This window comes from Folsomia candida, unplaced genomic scaffold, assembly GCF_002217175.1.
Source record: "Folsomia candida strain VU population unplaced genomic scaffold, ASM221717v1 Fcan01_Sc001, whole genome shotgun sequence".
In the NCBI taxonomy this organism is placed as follows: Eukaryota; Metazoa; Arthropoda; class Collembola; order Entomobryomorpha; family Isotomidae; genus Folsomia; species Folsomia candida.
Genome location: NW_019091193.1, coordinates 8070956 through 8094274, shown reverse-complemented (window position 1 = coordinate 8094274; position 23319 = coordinate 8070956). Strand labels below are relative to the sequence as shown.

The window sequence follows — 23319 nt, the reverse complement described above, 5'->3', positions numbered from 1 at the left end:
TCTCCAACAATTTCATGAAATATCGTCAACTTCAAATTATTACTGTTGTAACGAACCAAGTAATGTTTACCGTTTTTCCTGCTGCAATGTTGGTGACCTTGATCTGCTGTGTCAGTATGGGGTATCTAATTATAAAATTGACCGGTGCAGTACCAATGCCCCTTACGATGCTTGCTGTGTCCTTTCTCATCTTATTCTCAGTCATAATTCACGTTTTAATGCCTCTTCTTATAGAGGTTGCAACTTTGTCTTTTGATTTTGTCACCTTTTGGCATCTTCAAAATCCTTCAGGAAATAGGAGGAGGCAATTAAAGAGCTGCAGACTTATTAGGTTATCGGTCGGATCATTCTTGTACATGTCCAAAGGATTTCGAGCTGAATTATTTTCCTTGGCTATATACTACACGATTTCATTGGTAATTTTAGTGTGATGAGTATACATAGTTTTATATAAACCAATCTACTAAATTATGTATATATTATTACTGCTACTACTACATACACATTATATACATAGTAATTTAAAATTAATATATACCATAATGCAAATGTTGCTCATTACATATTTAGAATTTGTAAGTTATCTCAATATGTGTAAGGACTATCCACGTGTCGCGGTGTTTAAGGCTTGCAAGAAAATGTTCCATCGGAAAATCAAATTACGGTTTTACGGAGTATAATTTTACGTCATAACCTAAATACATGGCGTAATTTCCATCTATGTATGTGTATACTTCGTACATATATCTCTAATTCTATCGTCATAACTAATTTGGAGAATTTTTGCTGTCGTATGAATACCTTCTCTTAAATTCTCGGAAGATTTGCTTTAGCTCGAAATAGCATTTTTAATTTGTATTAATTAGTCAACTAATGGAATATGAAGACATCAGTCCAAAAAGGTATGAACTATGAAAGGATCTGAACTCATTAATCTTCTCGTTAATTGACCGTGCATGTATCGTAATATTATAGGAAGAGCATAGAGTTTTACCTTTGGGCATGGCATTCCTTTTTATTTGCTTTACTAAATATGAAGAACCATTAAATCTTATGCATTGTTAGTGACAAGTTTATGGTGGACAAGATTCATACATTACAACTCGTGCCATGCATCTTATGTATTCCAAGCAATTTTGTGTACAAAGTGAAGGCTGACCGGTTTTTTTTACCATGAACTTGACATCGTCACACAATATAACATTTGTCTCATCAGATCCAATTTTTAACTCGATTCATTATCATCACTTTTTGTAAATAAATTAGAGCAACCAATCTGTTCCTTCCTGTCTTTAAGTTACTTCCTTCCTTTCTTCTGTATACATTTTCAGATGTCAATTTATGTTCCATATATTTATAAGGTGTGAACCATTTAAATAAGCGCATGTTAACCACCCACCGCTCTCCTCCCTAATTTGCATTCTTGTTTCGCTCTCTTTATAAATAAAACTGAAACTTCCTCCTTGAACTTGAGATGTGTCGTAACCTCAGACTGACCACTTTGTTTGCTGGTACTCTAAACCTCCTAAAATGACTTTAAATATCACCTTCGTTTTTCTATTCTCCACACTTTTTGTGTCGACATGCTGTGCTGGAATAGTGCGTGAAGCAGGGCCAGAAGAGGAAGCATACGCTATGAAAATGTGGCGTGAAATGTGTCTAGAGGGTCGTCGTGATTTCGCCATGGATGGGAATAATAACCCCGTTTTTTGTGCCATGGATGAGAATAACGAGAACAATCCTGCCACCGTGAAAATCGTTTATCCTCCAATCAAATTGCAGAAACCAAAATCTAGTCCAGGTAATATGAATTTTCTGGCATAACTAAATATTTTTTTGTGAAATAGTAATCTAATTTTTTTATATGTCAAAAATTTTACAGAGAACCAAATCATTGTTATTGACCCACCGTCTCATGTGTACAACCACAAAATCACAATTCAAAGAGATTCGACCCCCGCACCAAAAACTACCATTTATGTCCGACCCCAAGCTGACCAACATCGTTTGGAGGTCATCCAACAAAAGACCGATGAGAATGATTCTCCACCACAGCCAACTATCCTGTTTTTGAATCGGGAGGGAGGAGCACGCATGTTTAATGCTAAAGACGGGAGGGCATCAGTATCTGAGAAGGATTCATTTGAGGGACAAGGATCAGAACAGGTGGAGAAAGGAAGCAGGGGTGATATTTTTTCCAACGTTGGCGACACAAAATTGGACATTACTGGTCAAACCGATATCCTAGGTCAAAGCGTGGTTGGAAGTGCAAGCAGTCCAATTAATGTAATTTACTCTGCGTCGTCGGATGGCACGAATGAAGAGTCGGGTGTGAGTAGCATTGGAGCTATTTCCAGCCAGATTACTGGTGAAACTTTGCCTGAAGATGAGAAGCCTGATAATATTTCATCATCCGTCTTATCAAATGGGACTTCTGGAACACGTGACGGTAATAATGAAATCAGGGAAACTATCACTGGGGAAAGAACTTCCGGTTCGGGTTCAGTCCTTATTTCCACTTCTTACTCATCTGCTACTGCCAGTGAAGATCAGGATGGAAATCAGTACACCGTATCAATTGGACGCATTTCAAGTCCTGAATCAGTTTCGTCCACCAAAACCTCCCAGCAAGATCAAATCAGCTCTGATCCTTCGTCCACCATTGGTCCCTCATTTCCAGAAAACGATCAAGTGAACCCTAAAATTATTGGAGTAAATGATAATCCCACCAGCTCTGACATTGCTTCAGTTGTCTCATCCGTTCGTAGTGCAAGCTACTATCAAATTCCCTACTCTCGATATGCAGAAGGTCCCTACGCCTATGTTCCAAGTAGCTTCTATCCCAAATCAGCAACGGATGAGACTTATAAAGTTGGCATCTCTGCATTCCCCTCCACATTTGACACTGATTCATATGCACCAAGTCATGCTTACACCTTTCCTGTGGAACAACAATATGAAAATGGTCAAGTAGAAGAACAAACAGCTTCATCATTCGGAAATATTCAAGTCCAGCAATCCAACCCCACTACCAGTGATATCAAAGCATCCTCCCCAGTGGCGTCCGGAGCGCTGACATCGAACGCTGAAATTTATTCGGCCAACAGTAATGCTACTTTTCAACCTAACGAATACAGTTCCAAATCTACCGTTTCATATTCTGTTGGCCAAGCTGAAAATAGTCCAGTAGTCGAGTTATCAGCTTTTTATGACCAGACCAATGATACATCAGGTAGATCAACAACACAGAAAAACAAAGCTTCACGTCGACAAGGGCGAAGAAAGCAACACCAACAACAAAAGGGCAGTCGTACTGACGGAAAGCAACAACCAAACATTGACCTAAATGGAAATGCTACGTCTTCAGCCTTTTTCCAAATGGACAATACGGAAATGATGCACTTTTCTGTAAGACATCCATATTAAACGTTATCTTATTGTTGGTTTAACACGCCGTATGATAAGGGTAATTCCCACCATAATTTATTTCGTAATCTTATCTCGTTTCGAGTCTAGTTTAGTGACAGTGTATTTATCGTATGGAATGTTATTTATGTATAAGCATTTATATGTGCAGTGTGTACATATGTATGTATGTATCTAAGTACGTATTATTCAATATTTTAATCCTAGACTTGATTATTGCAATCATGGGTGGCAGAAATATGTACATATCTCCATGATGTGATGATAAATAAAGTGATGTAATTGTATAGCTAAAATTAAGATCAACAACAATTTCCATGTAATCCATTTAATTTGTTACATAAAAATATCTGTATGATGATTCTACCCATTTTTCAAAGCGTAGTTAGTTATTTATACTCTTGGCGTAAATCTCAACTTCAAGTCTGAGGAAAGTCGATAACCAAAAACGGTTCGAAATACACTTTCTTGATTAGAAGTTGGGATTTCTGTCGGTCCAATCTTAAAGCTGCGTACAATGTGTGCCAACGCAACTTTAGTTTCTACCAGAGCAAATCGCATTCCTAGCAAACCAAAGACATTCTCAATATAAAATACTGCAATAAAAATCAAACCAAACAATAATATTTTAAAAGTACCAATGCAGTTTCTGGGTCCAATGCCGAATGGCATGTAAGCATATGGATTCCGTTTGGTTTTGTTCTCTTGGTTAAATCGCTCAGGGTCAAATTTTAAAGGATCAGGATAGTATTGTTCATCACGTTGGATAGCTTCGGCCGGAATTGCGATGAATGTCCCTGCCTTGATGACTTGTGTCTTGGAAGGTTTCTCACCATCCGATGTTGACAATGCATAGTCTCGCATGCATTTCCGGTCTAACCTAGACACCGCAGGGTACAGACGAAGGACCTCTGTAAATTAAAAAAAGAATTGAGAGAATTAATTAGTTACCAGATTATGCTGATTGACCAATAAATTCTCGAACCCGATATGAACATGTCGATATATTCCAAGCGATTCACCTCCTCATATGCAATTTTCTTTCCATCTTCCCCATTCCCCAAGACACGACAAGCCTCCTCATAAACTTTGTCTTGTATATCTTCATGCGTGGCTAAAATATAACTCGCTACTGCCAAATTATTCGCGACCGTATCGAAACCAGCCACCATGAATATAAATGCTTGTGGAATGGCGAGTTCATTGCTCCATTTTATATTGTTCTTATTTCCACCGGACTTGGGTTTTAAAATGGCGTCCTTTTCCTCCCGACTTAACTCCGACTCCTGATCCTCTTTCAGGTTGCCATTCTGGGCGTCAACCAACATTTGCACAAAGTCGTTCCCTTTTATGTTTCCTTCCTGTCTGGCTTTCAATGCTGCTGACAACATTCCCCAAAAGAAGTCGGAAACATCTTGATCAACTCCACTAATTTTTAAAAGCTTTGATAACTTTGGAAAATTTTGAATCATGTAGAGTCTAATTTTTCGAGAATAAGAGAAGTGACCTAAGAGGAAAATAATTTTACCCTTTTAGCTAAAATTTTTTTGATTAATAATTAGTATTACAATTTTATTACCAAATTTTTCAGCCATTTCGAACATAATGTCATTTTCCTTAAAGACATCAACACTCATGCCGAAAACTGAAGTAACAATTACTTCGAGCGTATATTTTCGCATGGATTCTGAAACTGGAATATCAAATCCGGATTTTGTGACTGGAAATGACTTGACATGTTGTTTCAACTTGTCAGCAGTCCTGAAATACGAACATATCTTTATGCATAACTAATTACCAATGATAGCTAAAAATCAAATAGTAAGTCTCACCTCTCAAAATGGGAAAACATGCTACGTATCCGGCCTGAAGTGAATGTGGGGCTCAAAAATGTTCTCATATCTTTCCAGTCTTGTCCTTTCATATTGAAAAGTCCATCGTTGAACAATTTATCGAAATCCCCAAAACTTCTTCTGTCAAAGAAGTGGTCAAAATCCTTAATTAAAATGTCTTTTGCGACATCCAAGTCTCTGACAAACAGGATTGGAGATGAAAATGCTCCCAGTTCCATGACCCCACCCACTTTCTCCTGGAGATGACCAATTTTCTGGTAGATTTCAACGTCAGAATCGATCGCATCCTTTTTTCCCAAAAATATGTCCCAGAAGGAAACTCCGCTTGGGGTGGAAGCAAATCCACGATCAGTCCAGTAGCTTTTTGCACGGGCTTCATAGATTTTAAGGATGTAGATTATAAGCCCCACGGTGGCAACGACGAGGGTCAAGGCAACAAACATTTTGGAAATTAAACTGGAATTGACTACTTTAAGATGGTTGTCCCTGCAGCCATACTGTATCAAAATTTGATCTTATATACCCACACTGTAATCAACTTCACTAATTCCACATAATTCATTTGAGTATGTATGACACGCTGTGACCATTGTGTAATGTGTTTGCTCAAACGCTATTGTTTTCAAATTAGTTTTCCCTTTATGATCATAACGCTAATCTTATAAGCAAGGGTTATCATGCAGATGCAGAAACTATATTGTGTGTACTGGGCACGGGACGCGAGTCACTTCAACTTAACAGTGTGTTACACACGCATGTGACATAAGTATGTACATTTATATATCCCTACAAAATTATGTACTTATTGTACACTCCTGTTTTATCTGGAATATCATTCATATGCATTCTTGATCGTTATTTATTGCTGTAGTTTTCCATGATAGGCAGATTGATATCTTTAAATGAAATAATTGCAAAACAACTGCAAAGAACAAAAATAATTGCAATAAGCATACATAAGTGGATATTTTTAGTACATGATCTAAATCGTATTGTCTCTTTTATGTAATTAATGCAAATGCAAATACTACATGCAAATAGCAATTTGTTGTATAATATTTCAGCCGAACAGTAAAGTTATCCATCTAGTTTATGATGAAATAATAAAAGTACCAATTATGTATGTTATATCCAATGAAATTTAAGCAAATACAATGTTGCACACACATGTATGTAATAGAGCATTTACAAATACGCGTATGTATTTATTAGGCCGAAAATAGTTTTACATATATCTTCATTAAATTTAAACTAAATATACCCATGAGGACTACAATAAGTTTGTTTAGGATTAGTTTAGACATTTTTGTGGGCAAGATTGTGGAACAGGGTCGATATGACCAAGTAGTTCTTCCCCTGCTAACCTAGACATTTCATGAAGTATTTCACCCTTGTCATTATATTCATACTTCTTGTCCATTTTCTTATTGTATGATGACATAAAATGCTGGAAAGCTGTGACGTTCGAGCAGCCATTCGAATCCAGAAAAAGATAAAATGACTCCACTTCCATTATACGATCATCCCTTGAATTCGATGACTCGGATGACGAAGACTCGAAGGACCTCGATGAAAATTTTCTTTCACGAGAACTTGACTCAGATCTTGATTTTTAATATGATTGAAATGGACGATTAGATTAGTAAGTGCATACGTTTCTCATGAATTTGTATAGGTATATTCCTTCTTCTAACTAACCTTGATTCTGACGACCTTGATCCGGACTCTGAATCCGAGTGACCATACTTGCGTTTTTCCCATCGCCCATTTGAACCTCTTCTATGATGCCAGTATCTATAACTTGGCCCTTTAACCATTTTGGTCTGCATTACATATTTTAATATTTTAATACACAAGTTATCCCTCTATTTTTATTTATGAGTTACATAAGTGCGTCATGCATTGGAGTACATACTTGTACTGTAAATACATAAACGCACATACTTACCATATCATTCCATGGTCTCATGAATGCGTCTGCTAACATCTTCCCCCAATGTTTATTTCGGCGACTATCAACCTGGAAAATCCTTTAGTTTAGCATTTCAAAACTATATAAATTATTAATTCACTACAAACCTCTGAAAAATGAATCGCCACCACTATCGCGAGTATTACTACTATAAAAGTTCCACGAATATTGCCCATGATTTCATATATATTTTACCTTCCCAATCAAACCCCACATTGACAGCGTATTTATTTTGATCTATGCAACATATATATATGTAACGGATCAGTATAAATTTGTTTCTGAAGCTGGAGTGGAAGTTGATCATTAGGCTTTAATATACAACAATTAAAAAAGAACAATCATTGAATATTCTTTTATTAGGACGGGTTCCTCTCGAAGTTTCATGGCCCATTGTGCTTTTCTAAATTATCGAGTTTGCTTATTAGCAATAAATCTCATACTAAATATCTGTATGCTTAATTATTTCAATAATAATTTTATGCACAAGCTCGTCACAAGCGTTGCAGTAAATATATGACCGGTTATACAACGTGAATCATTGCTTCCTCTCCAGTCGTTTTCATATACATACATAATTCTGGAGTGCATGCATATGATAGGTAAATGCGATGCAATACCATCCATGTGCAATACTGAGGGTTAGGCAAGATTATAGAACGTGTAGCTATTTGCCCATATACGCTAAACAATGGCGCTAATTCCAAATACTCGAAACTTTTCTGGAAGCTTGGTTCAAGCTGCGCCGTGACCCAAAAGCTCAATTTCGAAATTTTGAAAACGGGTCCAAAAATGGACCCCAAAGAGCTCCATGCTGTTAAGCAATACAAACTCCAGGACGAAACAATTGTCATTTCCAATAGCCCAATGCCTAAAATAAAGGATTCGATTGGAAAAGGGAACCAGGCTATGGAACTAGGACTTCCACAGCCACCCAACCACAACCCCCGAAAATTGCGAAAAGCGACGCTTGTCAGAATAGTTAACCGTGATATTAAAAAAGAAAATCCACTGGCCCAAAATCAATTGGCAAAGAAGCACCAAGTCTCACAACGTACAATAGACCGAATTATTCATCAAGATCTACGGAAGAAGACACTTAAAAAGACGAGAGTTCACGTCCTAAAACCGCGCCACAAAAAAATACGGATGACCACATGTCGGAAGCTGTACAAAAGTCATTTGACCGGAAATCGCTCTGAATTTGTTGTCACATTGGACGAGGCACTCTTCTTTGTCCAAGATTGCAAAGGGACTCGAAGAATTTGCTATTCAAAGTCCCGAAGTGATATGGAGAAGTTTGTGTGCGAGAAAAGTGAAAAGTTTGCGGTCACGGTTATGGTAGTGGGGGCAATGAGCGGTCGTGGAACTCTCCCTTTGTTTCGAGTTCCCCATAATGTAAAGATTAATGCCACCTACTATGTTAAGAAAGGTTTAAAACCACTTTTGGAAGAAGAAATTCCAAAACCTTATCGCGGCGAGACCCACAAGGTATTTTTTCATCATGACGCTGCGTCCTCTCACACCGCTCGGATCACCACCCAGTACGCAGCCATTCTTTTCTTAATATTCGGAATTTAAATTATTTTGCATAAAGATAAACTAGTTACGTCCGGTTATGCGCCTTTAGTGCTTTAATTCTGATCTGAAACTTCAGATCGACACTTTTTTCAAATGGACATAAAATTTTTTATGCATTTTGCAAACTTTCAGATGAACAATGGTTCAAAGAAAATCTGCTGCCGGCTTTAAAAGCCCGGCTTTTTGGAAATGATAACTTCATTCCTCATGAGAAAAGGATGAGGAATACGATGAAATCATTCAAAATATCCAGCAACAAATATTTCGCCTAAAAATTAATAGTTTTCGACACGTTCTATAATCTCGCCTAACCCTCAGTACTAATTGTGGACATGAGCAAGTCTTTCCTAACCTATGGTCAGCTAATATTCGTAGCATTTTGAATAAGTTTTACTGAACAATGAGGAAGAGGGTACTCACGACAAGTTCCTATGTTGGCAAAAAAGAAAAAAGTTAGCAAACAAGTTTGGCTTGAAAATGAAAATGCATTTGCGAACTTGTGCATCTCCAGGGCAAGATTTAGAAGGCAAAATATTTTTCAAAATTTTGTTGCGATGCTAACATGCGAACTTTTAATGAATCCCCCCAATTATTTAGTTGTTAATAATAGATAAATTTCAAAAAACTCATTTTTTTCATGGCAATCCAAAACGGAAATCCAACCCAAGCTCACAGCGTTGAACTTTTGTCTCTCATTGGGCGAGTGCGCGCGACTAAACTGTCAACTTCCTGCATACATAAATCCATCGATCGATATTTCTTGTTATGGGAAGGAGCAACTGAAAATCACCGCAATTGTTGATTGTATAATTGTAGTAGTTTGTAAATTAATTACATTCTTGAAGAAACGTTATTCGTCATGTCGCCACAAACTTATGGCGTCAAACCTGCCAGTTTTCAGTTAGAAGAGGGTGGCGAATTCTATTGTATTGGATCAGAAGTATGTAACTTAAATTAATACACAATAGAACTTATTTTATTTATGTAAATTGAAATGATTTTGTCAAAATTTGTTGAATATAGGTCGGAAATTTTTTGCGCCTCTTTCGTGGAGCGTTTTACAAAAAGTATCCAGGTCTGAGTCGTCGAATGGTGACAAATGAAGAAAGGAAAAAGTTGGCTGAATTGGGTTAGTTTATATATCTTTTAAAATAATACTTCACATTAAATGGCTTGCTTTTAAATTCAGGATTGAATCAGCATTGTGTCGCATCCAGCATATCTCTCATCAGAGCGTGCGAAGTTGACGAAATTCTGGACGGGAATGATGAACAATATAAGGCGGTCTCGGTTCTGGCTGTGGAACAACAAGCTTTAAGGTATTAATTGAGTTGTTTGATTTCAATTAACTAGATGAACGTTTTTGTATATATTTTAAAACTTATTTATGCAAGTAATTTCATTAAATAATTGGTTTCAGGGATGAACGACAAAAGAAGCCGACACAATTGGTCCCTTCATTGCCAATTAGCTCTCATTTGGACGCTGTACCCCAAGCAACTCAAATTTGTAGATCTAGAATCAATCATAAACGAGTTAGGACCTTTCCTACATGCTTTGACGACACTGATCCTTCTGCGATCAAGGAGAACGCTCTGCAACCTGAAGTATTAGTCCCGATTCGTCTGGATATGGAAATTGAAGGGCAAAAGTTGAGGGATACGTTTACATGGAATAAGAACGGTTTGTAGATGCTACAGTATGTTTAAAAATGTCCTTATTTATCCAATTTATCCATATTACAGAAATGCTGGTCACGCCAGAGCAATTTGCACAAGTTCTTTGTGATGATTTGAACTTGAATCCTACCACATTCATCCCAGCTATAGCTCAGTCTATTCGTCAACAAGTCGATGCTTTCCCGACCGACAATTTATTGGAAGACCAGAGTGATCAAAGGGTCATTATAAAGGTGCCAGTACTTTTTCTTTATTGCCACCAATTTCAATTTCCAATGTTAAAATAAACACTGGAATATTCATGAATATTTCTTGTGTTGTAGCTCAACATTCATGTCGGTAACACCGGCCTTACCGACCAGATTGAATGGGATATGGGGGAAAAAGAAAATAGTCCGGAGAAGTTTGCCAAGCGACTCTGCGCCGAGCTCGACCTGGGCGGAGAGTTTGTTACGGCAATTGCTTATTCCATTAGAGGTAATGTAAAAACTATTATGCTTATACTATTATTAGATATATGTTGTTATTATACTTTATGCAGAAAGTTCATGATTTTAATTGTGATAAAGGTCAAATCTCGTGGCATCAGAGGACTTACGCCTTTAGTGAAGCTCCCCTACAAACTGTGGAAGCTCCGTTTCGCCAGCCAGGAGAAGTAGATGCATGGGCACCTTTTCTGGAAACGCTGACTGAACAAGAAATTGAAAAGAAGATTCGTGACCAGGACAGAAATACGAGGTAGATATCATTATTAAAAATTATTAATTAAGCTGCCACGTTATTCTAAACCTGAGACTTTATTTACAGACGAATGAGACGTTTGGTTAATACAACCCCAATGGGATGGTAAACTCTAAAAAACGCTCTCCAGTTTTGAATCTCTTCTTCTGATCTGTTAACCTGACATTTATAGATATTTACATAATGTTTTATAATAAGTTGTACAACACTATTGCCATCATAAAATCTTTACGAATTTTTTACTTAGGTATAGTCTGAGTCATTCATTGACTGAAATTTTGTAAACACTCAATGTTTATAAGTATTTTAACCTTACAAATTATTGTTTTAATCTTATTGTTAGTAGCATGTTTTGTTTTACTTTCGTATAAAACATTATAGAAATGTATATAGACAATTTCTTGTACGACATCTGAATAAACTCTTTCCTATAGCTTGAGTTACTAAAAAAATGCACGTATATTCACTAGCCCCAACAAGATCTAAGAATATGCATACTAGTTAATTGGTTAGAATGAAATTTCGTATGAAGGTGCAAGTGCAGTGCACATCATAGCAAATAATATGGAATCAGATTAAAATATATTTTTGCTGGAGGGCCCCAGCAGGGTGACCCACACTGGTTTTTGAAATATCCGAAATTTGGCTTCATGCATGCAGATTTACGAATATGAAGGAAATTATTAGAAATTTGAACTCAGACCCTGACTTGTGCTAAATGAAGTCTACATTTTGTGTTATTTTCCTAACGCATTTTTATAAACTAAAATCACGTTTGATATATTTGCTTCCATTTATGCATGTGAAAGTAATCGTTATGCACCGAGTTATGTAAATTCATACGCAGAATGTATTCCCTTGTAAATTGTAATAGTCATACTTTGTCATTCGATTTCTCATGCATGCATTGTCATGGCTTTTATTTTATGACTCTCCCACACTCCTGAAGGGAGACAATTAGGATAAAATTATTTATTTTTCCAAAATTTGTATTATTTGCGTAATTGTATTCCTCATAAATAGGATTACTTCAAATAGGAAAGAGCTTTATTTTGACTTTGAGAGCCAATTTTATGTGATTACATAAGTTCTAAAACATACAGATTTTTTCGGTAATGGTACATAGAATCTCTTAAATAAGTAGGCCCGAGTACTTTAGTCATAAACCCTGTACTTATCTTAACCATAAAATCCGAATCCGTGTCCAAATCCTGGGAATCCGCCATAAAATCCGCCATAGAACGGGTAACCATAACCAAAACCTAAATATTAAAAACAATTTTGTAATCAACTGAACCGAAAATCACAAAATATATTAAGTTGATACCGCCCAAAAAATGGCCCGCAGCGGTGTCCAAGTCCTTTCTCTCCTGGACATTCTTTACTGGTGCAACTGCAGCCAGGGCAACAGCCACGCAAGCGAAGAGGATCATGATTGCCTAAGAGATTTAATGGTAGCAATAAAATTCTGATGTGATAAAAATATTGTGCTTGTCTTTCAAAAATCTTACCGTGAATTTTGCCATTTTGGAAGATTGGCGATTGAAACGTCGCTCGTCGTTGTTGAGCTTATCAAGTATTAACAACAAGTGATTATCCACCAAACAGAATTACTCCCTTATATACATATGTATCATTGTAATGAATAACGACACCGGAGCTAAATAATGGTAAGCACGACACAAATGTATACGCAAATATGTACCACAAAGCAATCTACGGATCATTATTTAAGCTAAAAATTAAGTTATATTTTTGTAATTTTGTGATTAACACTATTTCGCCTAGAAAACAAGGTCATATAAAATTTAGTCTGATGGATTATCATTCATTTTAGTAAATTTTAATAAGCAAACAAATTATGCGGTGTAGAGTTTATATGAAAGCATAATCTTCATGTTTTCTTAAAATAAGTCAAAAACATTGATTATTATAATTTCCCATCAATTACAATTGATAGGAAAGTATAGGTAGGTACCATGCACATGAAGATACGCACAACAAGGGATATTACATTATATGGAAACTTCCTATAACGATGCTAGTTACTAGTATGTAGTACCAGCTTCATGTGGTTACAACTGATTACGGGTGACAAGTATTTAGACAAGTCAGTGGCAGTCGTACACATTTGGTTCAAGTGGTAATACACATTACTGAACATATCTAAAATGATGCCAAAGTGGTAATTGTTGCGGTATTGTCGCCTCATGAAAAAAATTATTGGTTATAGTACAAATTTGCTTATGTACCATACCCGACCACAAATCTGTTATAAAAAATATGAGTTCAAATAGTATGATGGTCGGTTATCTAGTTGAGATACAAATAATTGCAGGACAAGTATTCGTTCACTTATGTACAAACGCATATTACCGTCTCTTTTTCAAAGTCACAGATGTAATACTGAAAACCCTGTTAAAACGTATGTATACGTACATAAGTATTCACAAGAACGCTTCGGTAGATTGTTCCATTAACCATACATACATATTAACATATATGCATATTTATGCACTTAACAAACTTGGAAGGGACCTATGACTGATTCCGCATTAATTTATTTATATGTGTATCCGCTTACAAAGTTTGACTTAACATTAAAGTTAATCAAGTGACCTTGACATGTCAGAATAAGTACATGCAGAATACACGAAGTCATGAATAAAATCAATAGCTACCAAAGTTTATGCAAGTGTGAATGCACATCTCGTGTATTCTATATTCATAATAATTGAATATTCATCCATGTCGTATTTTCCCAAAGGAAAGCAATCCAGAAAGAATAATATCAAAAATGCTCTTTATTTCTTTCAGCAGGAAATAAAATAAACTCTACAGACGGAATTAATTTCTCCTAACTGAATTCTCAATACTGTTAAAAAAGGTTTATATTTGGGATACTTCATTTAATTAATGGTTTAGCACTTATTTCATGTTCAACAAAAACGTCTAACTTAATAGAATTTACTTTCTGTTTAGAATAAGAATATACGCTTCCGTAGTTTCTCAACTGTTTATACTTGTTCAGTTGTTCAGGAAAATTGACTTTCGCGAATGCTTTGCATATGTATGCATAATTAAAGTCGTAAGTCTCTGCATTTATTTCCCCGTGTAGCACATGAATTCATCACTATTCCACGTCCCGTTGGCAAATAGGAGGAAGCGACAACGGGATCAAATTAATGCGGACACAATACACAACATCATGTCCTCAGAATAATCCGTCATTCTACTTTCTCCAACAGGAGCGAGTGAAGTGAACCAAATAAGATTGAAATCGAAAGAGCAAAGTTCTCCTTAATTTTTACTTCACAATCTAAATTCTCCTCTTGACGTGCGAGCACGATGGAGTGAAAGTCCTCCAGATCATACATACATATTTGTACATAATTACAGAATGCATATAGAAACATCTTCAGGATGGATACAATATTCAAAAGTTTTGCAATTTTAATATCCGTGATATCAACTGTGGTGAATTCTTTCGTGATCGTGATCGTTTTTCAAGCAAGGCATCCTAGGTGCATACATATATATTTATGTAGAGTTATTCATATTTCATATCAATTTAATAATCAATTTAATACAGTTTATCTATTTTATTTAGGGCTGTCAACATTCTAATCGCCAACTGGTCATTGCTTACATGCATCTCATCCATAGGCACCATATTCTATTTCGGCGATGGCGACAAATACATCCAAGGTCCGTGGACCTGTCCGTTCATTTCCTTCCTAAGAAGTAATTATTAAACATTTCTTATTAATACTATAGATCTTTTAAAGTAATTTAGTCAAACTTTATAAAATGAGACGGAAAAAATTTTCATGGAATTGCATTTATTAGACTGGCTGGCTAACATGTATCCACTTCACGTCCTGGCAATAGTGTACGAATCATGTTGTCAACTGCAGCCACGGTCTGGCAATCTTCTTCTTTTAAGAACGGTAGGCTTATGTTGGATTTTATCCGGAATTGGAGCAGCACCATATTTATTCGGGACGACTTTCTCCAGGAGTGGAGGGGATGGCGAGATCATTACAGAAAAATGTGCCAAGGTTGTCATATTCAGAGTGAAATTTAATTAACTCACATTTCTTTGCATGTATAATTCTTTGTGTTTGTGTGTCATGCAGGTTCCTATATTTAATAACGTTGTGCTCTGCATTATCGTGGAAACTGTTCGTGCTTTGTTATTTCATTTGGGGGCTCCAGCTTACATGTCTTTTCGTAAGAGGATTTCATAAACAGTTCCTTTGTGATTTTTTTTATTCTAAACTGAATCTTGTTAAAGACTTATTATCAGAATTAAATTCCTGCATACCTTTGCATTTCTTTTTAACAGTCCTGTACAAATGGCGTGGAAAGCTAAAATATATCAAAACATTAAAGGTATGTACATACATATATGAAATACTTATTACTAATTGGGACATTACAAACGTTTTGTACAACAATTCAGGTAGCACGAAATCCTGTAACGCTAGAAAAGTGGAAAAGAGTTCGCTTCATTTTCGCGTACACGGTTTTCTTTATCGTTCTGTGGGTTCCTTTTGGCCTCGTGTTTTCATGGTATCAAGTATTTCGTAGAAGTTCTCCAAGCGCAGAAGACGCCACAACCAACACGATTTCTTCTACCACGGCCGGCACTTTTTTTTCCTGTGGAATCGCCTTGTTTTATGTTTACATTTTATTTAGCCCAGTTATTGTCTTGTGGACAGGGGATACACGGTTGAGACAACAGTTTATGACAATTTGCAACAAGAACGGGATGAACCATTTGAACAACGGGCAAGTAAAAACTATAAGTTTTGCTAATTCATGTTCACGGGTGGAATCGTTCTCAATTACAAAAGCAGATAACATTAAAGGGTTATTTTCAGTAAGTTGTTACAATATAGAGGACCAGATTATTGATCCCGTACAGTGCTTGGAAAATCGAAAGGTCGAATTGCTGATATAATGCTGGTAGTTTTAATTTCATAATATTTATTTACTCATGTAAATATCAATTAATACTTCCATCAATGACTCTTGGATATGTTGTTGCATTAATTATTTTCAAGAGAAGTACAGTAGTAATCAAGTCAAAGTTGAGCATCACAAATAATAAGTATGTACCTTATGAGGGAATGCAAGATTTCATGAAATCTTTGGACATAAATATCCGTATGTATGTAACTGGAAACTAAATTACATATCTAGCCGGGGATAATATTTTGACATATTTACATACTTCGTAATATGATGTTTAACATGTACCTGCAGTTAGATAGAAATATCCAAGATTATTTGGTAAAATAGATATATTGATATTATGGTAAAAGCTAAATATTCAGTCTGAGTTTTAATAAAGATACAAATACTCATGCACTAGTATTCATGGTTTAACGATAAATATCCACTATCCATATTCCGTTATGCGTCAATTAAAAGCAATCTTCCGATTCACATACATATGTATCTACGTATATATGTATGTATGTATAATCAAATCAAGTATATTGAGTAGGTTTACGTACTTACCGATATACATATGTATCCACAATTTATATTTGGATATATTCCATTGTCGCCCAGGATATTTTGTGCATCGTAGTACGATGATCATGGTCATGTACGATGATCGTACATGACCAGTTAACAAAAATTACAGTACTTGATTTATCAACTGCAGATTGCTTTCGAAATAAACCAAATGAATTTTATTTCATTTCAATCAAAATTTGAGAATATCAAACTATGTGTACAACCATTGATTACAAAATATTAGAAACTACAATTAGTACAATGGATATGAAACTAATTTCAAACCTACTCCCAGCTCCATGATTTTCTTCAATGATTTGTGGTCCAAGTCTAAGTCTGCCGAAGCCAAATTTGTGGTTTGGCCAAGTCGTGCCGTTTAGCCCACCACAATTTGGCACACCACTTACTGGAGAAAGTCCTTGGCGTTCTGCACTTTCAGTTAGAATGGCCTTAATTTGACCATATGTAAGGGAAGGGTTGGCAGAGAGATAGAGGGCGAGGGCTCCAGCAATCTGGGGGGTCGCCATACTCGTTCCGCTGAGTTCTGCATAGCTGGTATCGGAATTAGCATTGGCTGACCTAATTCGCACTCCTGGTGCAACAATGTCTGGTTTGAGGATGCGGCTGAACACGAAGAAATCAACAACTTACGACATGCACTAATATTTGTAGTGGAGTTAAAAAGATAAGTATGACTCACTTCACACTGGGACCAACACTACTAAATTCGGCAAGTCCGTCACTTTGTGATGTCGCTCCCACACTGATGACTGATGGGTTATCTCCGGGTGAACCTAACGTCTCACATTGTGGACCCGAATTGCCTGCAGCGAAAACTGGGACTATACCGACAGCTAGCCAAGATGAAATTACCGCGTCGTAAAATGTCTGACCGCCTCGGGAAGATCCTGTTGATGATAAATGATAATTTGCAGTCAATTATTTAATTGTTAGCCACTATATATGTAGTTAAATATATCTGTTAGTTCTTATATGCATAAACGGACGCACCCCAACTGTTGGTCACAATGTTTGGAATTCCAGTACAATTCCTGAATTGTGGCGACCCAAGAGGACACAGCATAAACTGTCCACAGTTGTCGAGGTCTTCTTCGCTACATTCGTCTCTGTAACATCCTAAACAACTTGTCCACTTGGCGCCTGGTGCAATTCCGACGCTACAAATAGGATACAAATTAACAATAAATCACACAACCGGGATGTCATGCATCATACTTTTTTCCCATTTTTACATACCCATTACTTCCTACCGCTGACGCCAGTGAATGAGTTCCATGACTCGAGCTGGAAGAATCGTACGGAATTGATTGACCGAAATGGGCATCTAACCACCCTCCCTGCTCACCAATCCAATTGGCTCGAAGCGTTTCATGAGTACTTAGAACCCCCGAATCTATATGCCCCACTATAATTCCAGCCCCTGTCGTTTTATTAGTCTCCCAAAAGTGAGGAGCCCCAACCTTGTTGATATTCCATCCCCGCGCTAATGTCTGGCCGTCTGACACTGTCGCCACAACTGGTCCAAGTTTTGCTACTACTTGCTCCCTTACCAAAGCCACGCCAGGAATTTGAACCAGGCGAGAGATCAAGTCTGAAACGAGCATTACATTGTCCGGTGATTCATCTACTTGAATAAATACCACGTTTGAGATCCAACTGCTTGAATAACTGAAGCCGCCCTTTCTAGTCGCACTGATTTCGGACAATCCAGAAATAACGGCCTTCTGAGAAAGCGTGCTATGCGACAGAAGAGCTCGTGCTAAAAGGCCAGCTTTTTCCTCACGGGATGTACCCGTCAAGGTTGACATTGAGTTGTAATTTTTTAGTACGGAAGTTGTGCCTCCCTCCATTTCTACTACAAGGTCCCATCTTCGTATAGTAGCGTCAGTCAGTGATAACGATGCGCTCAAGGATGGTGACACTTTGGGATCAATGTTTGCACAGGAACTAATTCCCACAAAGAAAATTATGAAATATATTTTCATTTTTAACGAAATATTTTATAGAGAAGTGATAAGTACAAAAAAATGGTCGGGATCGATCTGATTTATAATTGTGAATGGCTCAAACTTGGCCTCTCTTGTTTGGTATATGTACTTTTTCAGTGACTTCAGATCCACCCTGAGTCATTCGTGCTGCATAAGATTAGAGGACAGTCAAGGCTTGTTTGTTCCTGGATCATAACAAATTAAACACCTACGTCAACTGATAAGCAATCTTTACACGATTAATTTGTATATCTATGGAACACGCATGCAAGTACTTCGTTTTGGCGAATGGAAGTTTTTGTCGAGTCACAATATTTTAGTACTTTCCAGTTGATAAGCAAACGGTATAAGTGATTAAGAATGATGTGCATCGCATCCGTTGAGTAGCGTTTAATCGAATTGCACTTGTATTCAATTAACTTTATTTTATTGTCATTCGGTGAGTTTGCTTTTAGCGAAAATCAATGCTCAGTTGTCCGATACCATAAGTCATACATACAATTTAACTATGCACATATTGCTTAATTTACAAAGGTCAAGTAATAAGAATAAGCAAGTAATAAGCGACTGCGGCGTTTTGTTACATGTCACAGTGTACAAAGAGGTCAATTTATTGGAAGTAATTTCCCGAGCACTTTTCTTTTAATATTTTTGCATTTTCCGAGCTCTGGGGGGTCAAAGACGTGCCCATAAAAAAATTGACGAGCCACACCCACTTTGGGTGTGGTTTTTTCCTAGTGGGTTTAGGGTCAATCGCCCAGTCCAAACTTGTGTGCTAAGCGATTCTACACCTTCTAAAAAAATTTCATCAAAATCGGTCCATAAACAAAAAAGTTATTGCAGGTCAAAGTTTGGCGAAAGGCAAAACACCCCTACTTTAGGGGCGTGGTTCTCCGAAGAGTGCAAACTTCAAACTCTGAAAATGGTTGTAAATGATGGCCCCCCTTGGTATGTACATATTCTGAAAAAATGGAGTTCTGAAATTTGCACATTTCCATGAAACATGGCCGGGAACATTGAACAAAATCATGTCGAAATTGTCCAAAACAGGCGAAACTCAACATGACGTAGAGTAGTAAAAATCGATATCTAGCTTCAGCTAGGGCTAAGAAGTGCGTCGCAAGTGAAATTGACCCATGTCGTAAGGGAATGGCGTCGACTTGTCGAAATTTCGACATGATCCTATAAAGCTCAAATTTAAAACTAGTACTCCCCCAGCATTCAAAATAAATATTCTAGCACTTTTGGCAATGTCGACAGCCAATTTCGCCGAATGTCGACCCTAAAATGTCCAAATTTCAAAATCGGCGAAATTGGCTGTCGACATTGCCAAAAGTGCTAGAATATTTATTTTGAATGCTGGGGGAGTACTAGTTTTAAATTTGAGCTTTATAGGATCATGTCGAAATTTCGACAAGTCGACGCCATTCCCTTACGACATGGGTCAATTTCACTTGCGACGCACTTCTTAGCCCTAGCTGAAGCTAGATATCGATTTTTACTACTCTACGTCATGTTGAGTTTCGCCTGTTTTGGACAATTTCGACATGATTTTGTTCAATGTTCCCGGCCATGTTTCATGGAAATGTGCAAATTTCAGAACTCCATTTTTTCAGAATATGTACATACCAAGGGGGGCCATCATTTACAACCATTTTCAGAGTTTGAAGTTTGCACTCTTCGGAGAACCACGCCCCTAAAGTAGGGGTGTTTTGCCTTTCGCCAAACTTTGACCTGCAATAACTTTTTTGTTTATGGACCGATTTTGATGAAATTTTTTTAGAAGGTGTAGAATCGCTTAGCACACAAGTTTGGACTGGGCGATTGACCCTAAACCCACTAGGAAAAAACCACACCCAAAGTGGGTGTGGCTCGTCAATTTTTTTATGGACACGTCTTTGACCCCCCAGAGCTCGGAAAATGCAAAAATATTAAGAGAAAAGTGCTCGGGGAATTACTTCCAATAAATTGGCCTCTTTGAACACTGTGCATGTCCCCAAAATATTTAAAGAGTTGTGACATCATTGCTATGAAAATTTGTATCAAGCTCCGTTTATAGCTCATGTCATCATCATGACATGCTCCGATTTTATGATTAGCTAGTCAAAAATATCATACCAGACAATTACGAATTTCGATCCATCAAAAAGTCGGATTTAGAGTTTGACATGATGATGACACGAACTACTAATATAAACGGAGCTTTATGCAGATAAGGAATTCAATTCACTATAATGATTCACCAAAACCTCATGAATTATGTATATTAAAAAAACTGACAAAAGTGTAAATTATAAATGAAAAAATCGTTAAATTTCAATGCCAATTCAGATTTATTTATTTTGTAATTCATTTTGAAATAAATAAAACAACAATTTTGTTAAAATTGACATGTCAAAAGTTCATAAAAAGACATTCAATTAAAACCGATTCCATAACATTGACTAAGGTACATATCATTAAAAGTAATTAATTCATTAACTTGACAAAAATAGGTATAGCTTATCATCATAGCCACAAATAAAAATTGCAAATTTATACATTTATCTTTAACATAAAAAATACATAGTTCATTTCATTATTTTAAAAGTTACATTTCAGGTTCATTTCAGTCTCAGTATTAGTTAATTACTAGTCAGACTGTTTAATACTGGTTTAAAATCTTACGAGTTAATGTGTTCCATTATTTATATTAAGTTATACTTTTTAAGTTCATATAATTAATAATGAGAGTTACATACATCTGACTTGATTTTTTTTTCTCGACAAAATTTAGAGAAATATTGTTACGGTGTAGTATTCAGTCTTACATTAAGATCGTCAATTCGGTCCATGTCGTAGAAAAATTTGGCTAATTTAGCTTACGAAGAGTATTTTACAGTTTGTAGTCTTCAATATTTTAGCTTATAATAGCTCCCCGCAGAATTCCTCACTCGGTAGTACGGCTTCCAGCCATTTCTTGGAACGGTCTCGCCAAAATATTCTTCCCGAGTTTCACATGCTTGAGATCCACGGGCTCCATGTCCTTGTGCTTGACGCCGAGGTGCTCTTTGAACTCGAGTTGTGCTGGATTGCAGTCGCTGCATTGTAATTACAAATTTAATTAAATATGAATTAATGTACGGCAACAAAGTTAACCGAGTGTATATAAAAAAACACTCGAAGAAGCTATCAACAAGTATTTCTCATAAATTAAGGACTATTACTGACCATCTCACTGCTAGTTTCATTGTTATGTTGTTCGGTTGGTCCTTGGGGTTGGGTTACCATTTGAGGCTGTGGTACCTCCTGCGGGTGCGTCATCACCTCCTGTGCGTACATCATCTGTGGTACTGGCTGTGGTACAGGGTACATCATCTGCGGCTGCTGCTGCGGTGGAAATGGGGTCAAGATTATGGGATTGAGTTGCGGAGTCGTCATGACTCCAGAGTACGTCGGATATATATTGATAAGTACTGGCGGCGTCGGTAAGCCTTGGAGGAGTGGTCCTTGGTTGAAACACTGAAGGCAGGGAGTCATCTGGCAGGGGGAATGGAGATGCTGGTCCGCCAACGACATTGGAAATGGGTGCGAAAGAAATCCTGAACTCTGACTGTTGTAAGGAACGAAGGGCTGTCCTGCAGACTGCGAGCTGGGACCCCACGATAAAGTCGAATTATGAGAAATCGTCTGGTACATTATTGTTGCTTGATCTCCGGCTTCATGAGACGTCGCAGTGGGCGGCGACGTTGGCGACGAAGTGGAAGGCAAATGTTGGTGAGACATGGTTGATTCTCTGTCTTTTTTGAATTTGTAAGTAAAGTTTTAACCTGAAATTTAAAAGAGAGCACACAAAATTTACAAAAAAAATTTAATTGGTAAATCTTCCAAGTAATTAATCGGTACCCACCAGCTAGTTCTGTTCCGTTCACCTCGTGTTCCCCCTGGTCTGCCTGGACTTGCACTGTCTGATTTTGTCAAAAATTGTGGAAATGGTCTTGTTTTCGCACTTCGCTAAAATGAGTAGCAGCCTTCAGAGAGATCGGGACGATGAGGGAGGAAAGAGCAGGGACGTCCGCTCTGAAGGAAGACCAAAGCTCAAGTGAAGCTGGACACTGAGTGCGAGAGAATATAAAGGGATAAAGAGACGCCAAGAAGCCAACCAAGCCAATAAACCTTATCAAAAGAGAAAAATGTAAGTAAGCGTCGCTCTGGTGTATTAATAAACTCTGACCTCTTCTAACCCTGCGTGTCCTTTGACGGATAGTATGCAAGGAATTTAAGTATTCTAAATATGTATGTACTAAATTGCTCATAGTTTCTTTATGGAGGGTGGCATTTTGATAAAACAGTGAAGTGGTAATGTATAAATTTTATTATAAATTACCGACCAATAAATATCTTTCAATATGTTAACAAGGAATAAATGCATATAATTTCATCAGTGACAATAAAATTTGTATCTCTAGTTTTAGTATCATGAATACTAGTAATAACATGCCTGCATGTGTAGATAAGCTGGAAAAGTTACAAATTTGATGATTTGC

The 23319-nt window shown here is 37.0% G+C and overlaps 7 protein-coding genes and 1 long non-coding RNA gene across 8 annotated transcripts; 3 read left to right on the top strand and 5 right to left on the bottom strand.

Annotated features, from left to right (window-relative positions):
• The first annotated feature begins 1400 nt into the window (after nt 1-1400).
• On the top strand, nt 1401-3728 carry LOC118436573 (mucin-5AC-like). The gene is made up of 2 exons (XM_035854966.1): nt 1401-1801; nt 1883-3728. The coding sequence occupies exons 1-2, from the start codon at nt 1531-1533 to the stop codon at nt 3424-3426; spliced, it is 1815 nt and encodes a 604-aa protein (XP_035710859.1). The 5' UTR covers nt 1401-1530; the 3' UTR covers nt 3427-3728.
• On the bottom strand, nt 3723-5902 carry LOC110846659 (probable cytochrome P450 9f2). Its single transcript, XM_022093483.2, has 5 exons — nt 5259-5902; nt 5006-5187; nt 4412-4933; nt 4065-4337; nt 3723-3989 (listed from the first exon to the last, which is right to left on the bottom strand). Exons 1-5 carry the CDS (start codon nt 5720-5722, stop codon nt 3820-3822), a joined length of 1611 nt encoding a protein of 536 aa, XP_021949175.1. The 5' UTR covers nt 5723-5902; the 3' UTR covers nt 3723-3819.
• Nucleotides 5903-6479: 577 nt separating this feature from the next.
• On the bottom strand, nt 6480-7698 carry LOC110841628. Its single transcript, XM_022087314.2, has 4 exons — nt 7359-7698; nt 7228-7299; nt 6978-7102; nt 6480-6883 (listed from the first exon to the last, which is right to left on the bottom strand). The coding sequence occupies exons 1-4, from the start codon at nt 7425-7427 to the stop codon at nt 6571-6573; spliced, it is 579 nt and encodes a 192-aa protein (XP_021943006.1). The 5' UTR covers nt 7428-7698; the 3' UTR covers nt 6480-6570.
• A 1862-nt stretch (nt 7699-9560) lies between these two features.
• LOC110858415 (SWI/SNF-related matrix-associated actin-dependent regulator of chromatin subfamily B member 1) lies at nt 9561-11703 on the top strand. The gene is made up of 8 exons (XM_022107193.2): nt 9561-9772; nt 9856-9961; nt 10022-10151; nt 10253-10515; nt 10578-10744; nt 10835-10988; nt 11081-11249; nt 11319-11703. The coding sequence occupies exons 1-8, from the start codon at nt 9692-9694 to the stop codon at nt 11359-11361; spliced, it is 1113 nt and encodes a 370-aa protein (XP_021962885.1). The 5' UTR covers nt 9561-9691; the 3' UTR covers nt 11362-11703.
• A 541-nt stretch (nt 11704-12244) lies between these two features.
• LOC110842140 lies at nt 12245-12915 on the bottom strand. The gene is made up of 3 exons (XR_002547305.2): nt 12764-12915; nt 12580-12691; nt 12245-12514 (listed from the first exon to the last, which is right to left on the bottom strand). It is a non-coding gene; the product is annotated as an uncharacterized LOC110842140 (long non-coding RNA).
• A 1625-nt stretch (nt 12916-14540) lies between these two features.
• Nucleotides 14541-16535, top strand: LOC118433848. The gene is made up of 6 exons (XM_035846205.1): nt 14541-14776; nt 14863-14996; nt 15102-15313; nt 15392-15485; nt 15601-15647; nt 15718-16535. The coding sequence occupies exons 1-6, from the start codon at nt 14676-14678 to the stop codon at nt 16216-16218; spliced, it is 1089 nt and encodes a 362-aa protein (XP_035702098.1). The 5' UTR covers nt 14541-14675; the 3' UTR covers nt 16219-16535.
• A 398-nt stretch (nt 16536-16933) lies between these two features.
• On the bottom strand, nt 16934-18923 carry LOC110856393 (bacillopeptidase F). The gene is made up of 4 exons (XM_022104883.2): nt 18042-18923; nt 17796-17962; nt 17485-17692; nt 16934-17408 (listed from the first exon to the last, which is right to left on the bottom strand). The coding sequence occupies exons 1-4, from the start codon at nt 18788-18790 to the stop codon at nt 17015-17017; spliced, it is 1518 nt and encodes a 505-aa protein (XP_021960575.1). The 5' UTR covers nt 18791-18923; the 3' UTR covers nt 16934-17014.
• Nucleotides 18924-20739: 1816 nt separating this feature from the next.
• On the bottom strand, nt 20740-22856 carry LOC118433457. The gene is made up of 3 exons (XM_035845388.1): nt 22683-22856; nt 22004-22602; nt 20740-21873 (listed from the first exon to the last, which is right to left on the bottom strand). Exons 2-3 carry the CDS (start codon nt 22556-22558, stop codon nt 21685-21687), a joined length of 744 nt encoding a protein of 247 aa, XP_035701281.1. The 5' UTR covers nt 22559-22602; nt 22683-22856; the 3' UTR covers nt 20740-21684.
• Nucleotides 22857-23319: the final 463 nt, after the last annotated feature.

Bases quoted from the DNA above. Each gene is read 5' to 3' on its own strand.
- LOC118436573 (XM_035854966.1), top strand. From the start codon at position 1,531: ATGACTTTAAATATCACCTTCGTTTTTCTATTCTCCACACTTTTTGTG. The intron at 1,802-1,882 runs GTAATATGAATT...AAAATTTTACAG, and splicing joins GAAACCAAAATCTAGTCCAG to AGAACCAAATCATTGTTATT.
- LOC110846659 (XM_022093483.2), bottom strand. From the start codon at position 5,722: ATGTTTGTTGCCTTGACCCTCGTCGTTGCCACCGTGGGGCTTATAATC. The intron at 4,934-5,005 runs GTAATAAAATTG...TTTTCCTCTTAG, and splicing joins CGAAATGGCTGAAAAATTTG to GTCACTTCTCTTATTCTCGA. The intron at 4,338-4,411 runs GTTCGAGAATTT...TTTAATTTACAG, and splicing joins TATCGACATGTTCATATCGG to AGGTCCTTCGTCTGTACCCT.
- LOC110841628 (XM_022087314.2), bottom strand. From the start codon at position 7,427: ATGGGCAATATTCGTGGAACTTTTATAGTAGTAATACTCGCGATAGTG. The intron at 7,300-7,358 runs GTTTGTAGTGAA...AGGATTTTCCAG, and splicing joins TGGCGATTCATTTTTCAGAG to GTTGATAGTCGCCGAAATAA. The intron at 6,884-6,977 runs GTTAGTTAGAAG...TTAAAAATCAAG, and splicing joins TCAAGGTCGTCAGAATCAAG to ATCTGAGTCAAGTTCTCGTG.
- LOC110858415 (XM_022107193.2), top strand. From the start codon at position 9,692: ATGTCGCCACAAACTTATGGCGTCAAACCTGCCAGTTTTCAGTTAGAA. The intron at 9,773-9,855 runs GTATGTAACTTA...TGTTGAATATAG, and splicing joins TCTATTGTATTGGATCAGAA to GTCGGAAATTTTTTGCGCCT. The intron at 10,516-10,577 runs GTTTGTAGATGC...TCCATATTACAG, and splicing joins GTTTACATGGAATAAGAACG to AAATGCTGGTCACGCCAGAG.
- LOC118433848 (XM_035846205.1), top strand. From the start codon at position 14,676: ATGGATACAATATTCAAAAGTTTTGCAATTTTAATATCCGTGATATCA. The intron at 15,314-15,391 runs GTTGTCATATTC...TGTGTCATGCAG, and splicing joins TTACAGAAAAATGTGCCAAG to GTTCCTATATTTAATAACGT. The intron at 15,486-15,600 runs GTAAGAGGATTT...TCTTTTTAACAG, and splicing joins TCCAGCTTACATGTCTTTTC to TCCTGTACAAATGGCGTGGA.
- LOC110856393 (XM_022104883.2), bottom strand. From the start codon at position 18,790: ATGAAAATATATTTCATAATTTTCTTTGTGGGAATTAGTTCCTGTGCA. The intron at 17,963-18,041 runs GTATGTAAAAAT...TCCTATTTGTAG, and splicing joins TCAGCGGTAGGAAGTAATGG to CGTCGGAATTGCACCAGGCG. The intron at 17,409-17,484 runs GTGAGTCATACT...CTTCGTGTTCAG, and splicing joins AGTGTTGGTCCCAGTGTGAA to CCGCATCCTCAAACCAGACA.
- LOC118433457 (XM_035845388.1), bottom strand. From the start codon at position 22,558: ATGTCTCACCAACATTTGCCTTCCACTTCGTCGCCAACGTCGCCGCCC. The intron at 21,874-22,003 runs GTCAGTAATAGT...ATTACAATGCAG, and splicing joins ATGAAACTAGCAGTGAGATG to CGACTGCAATCCAGCACAAC.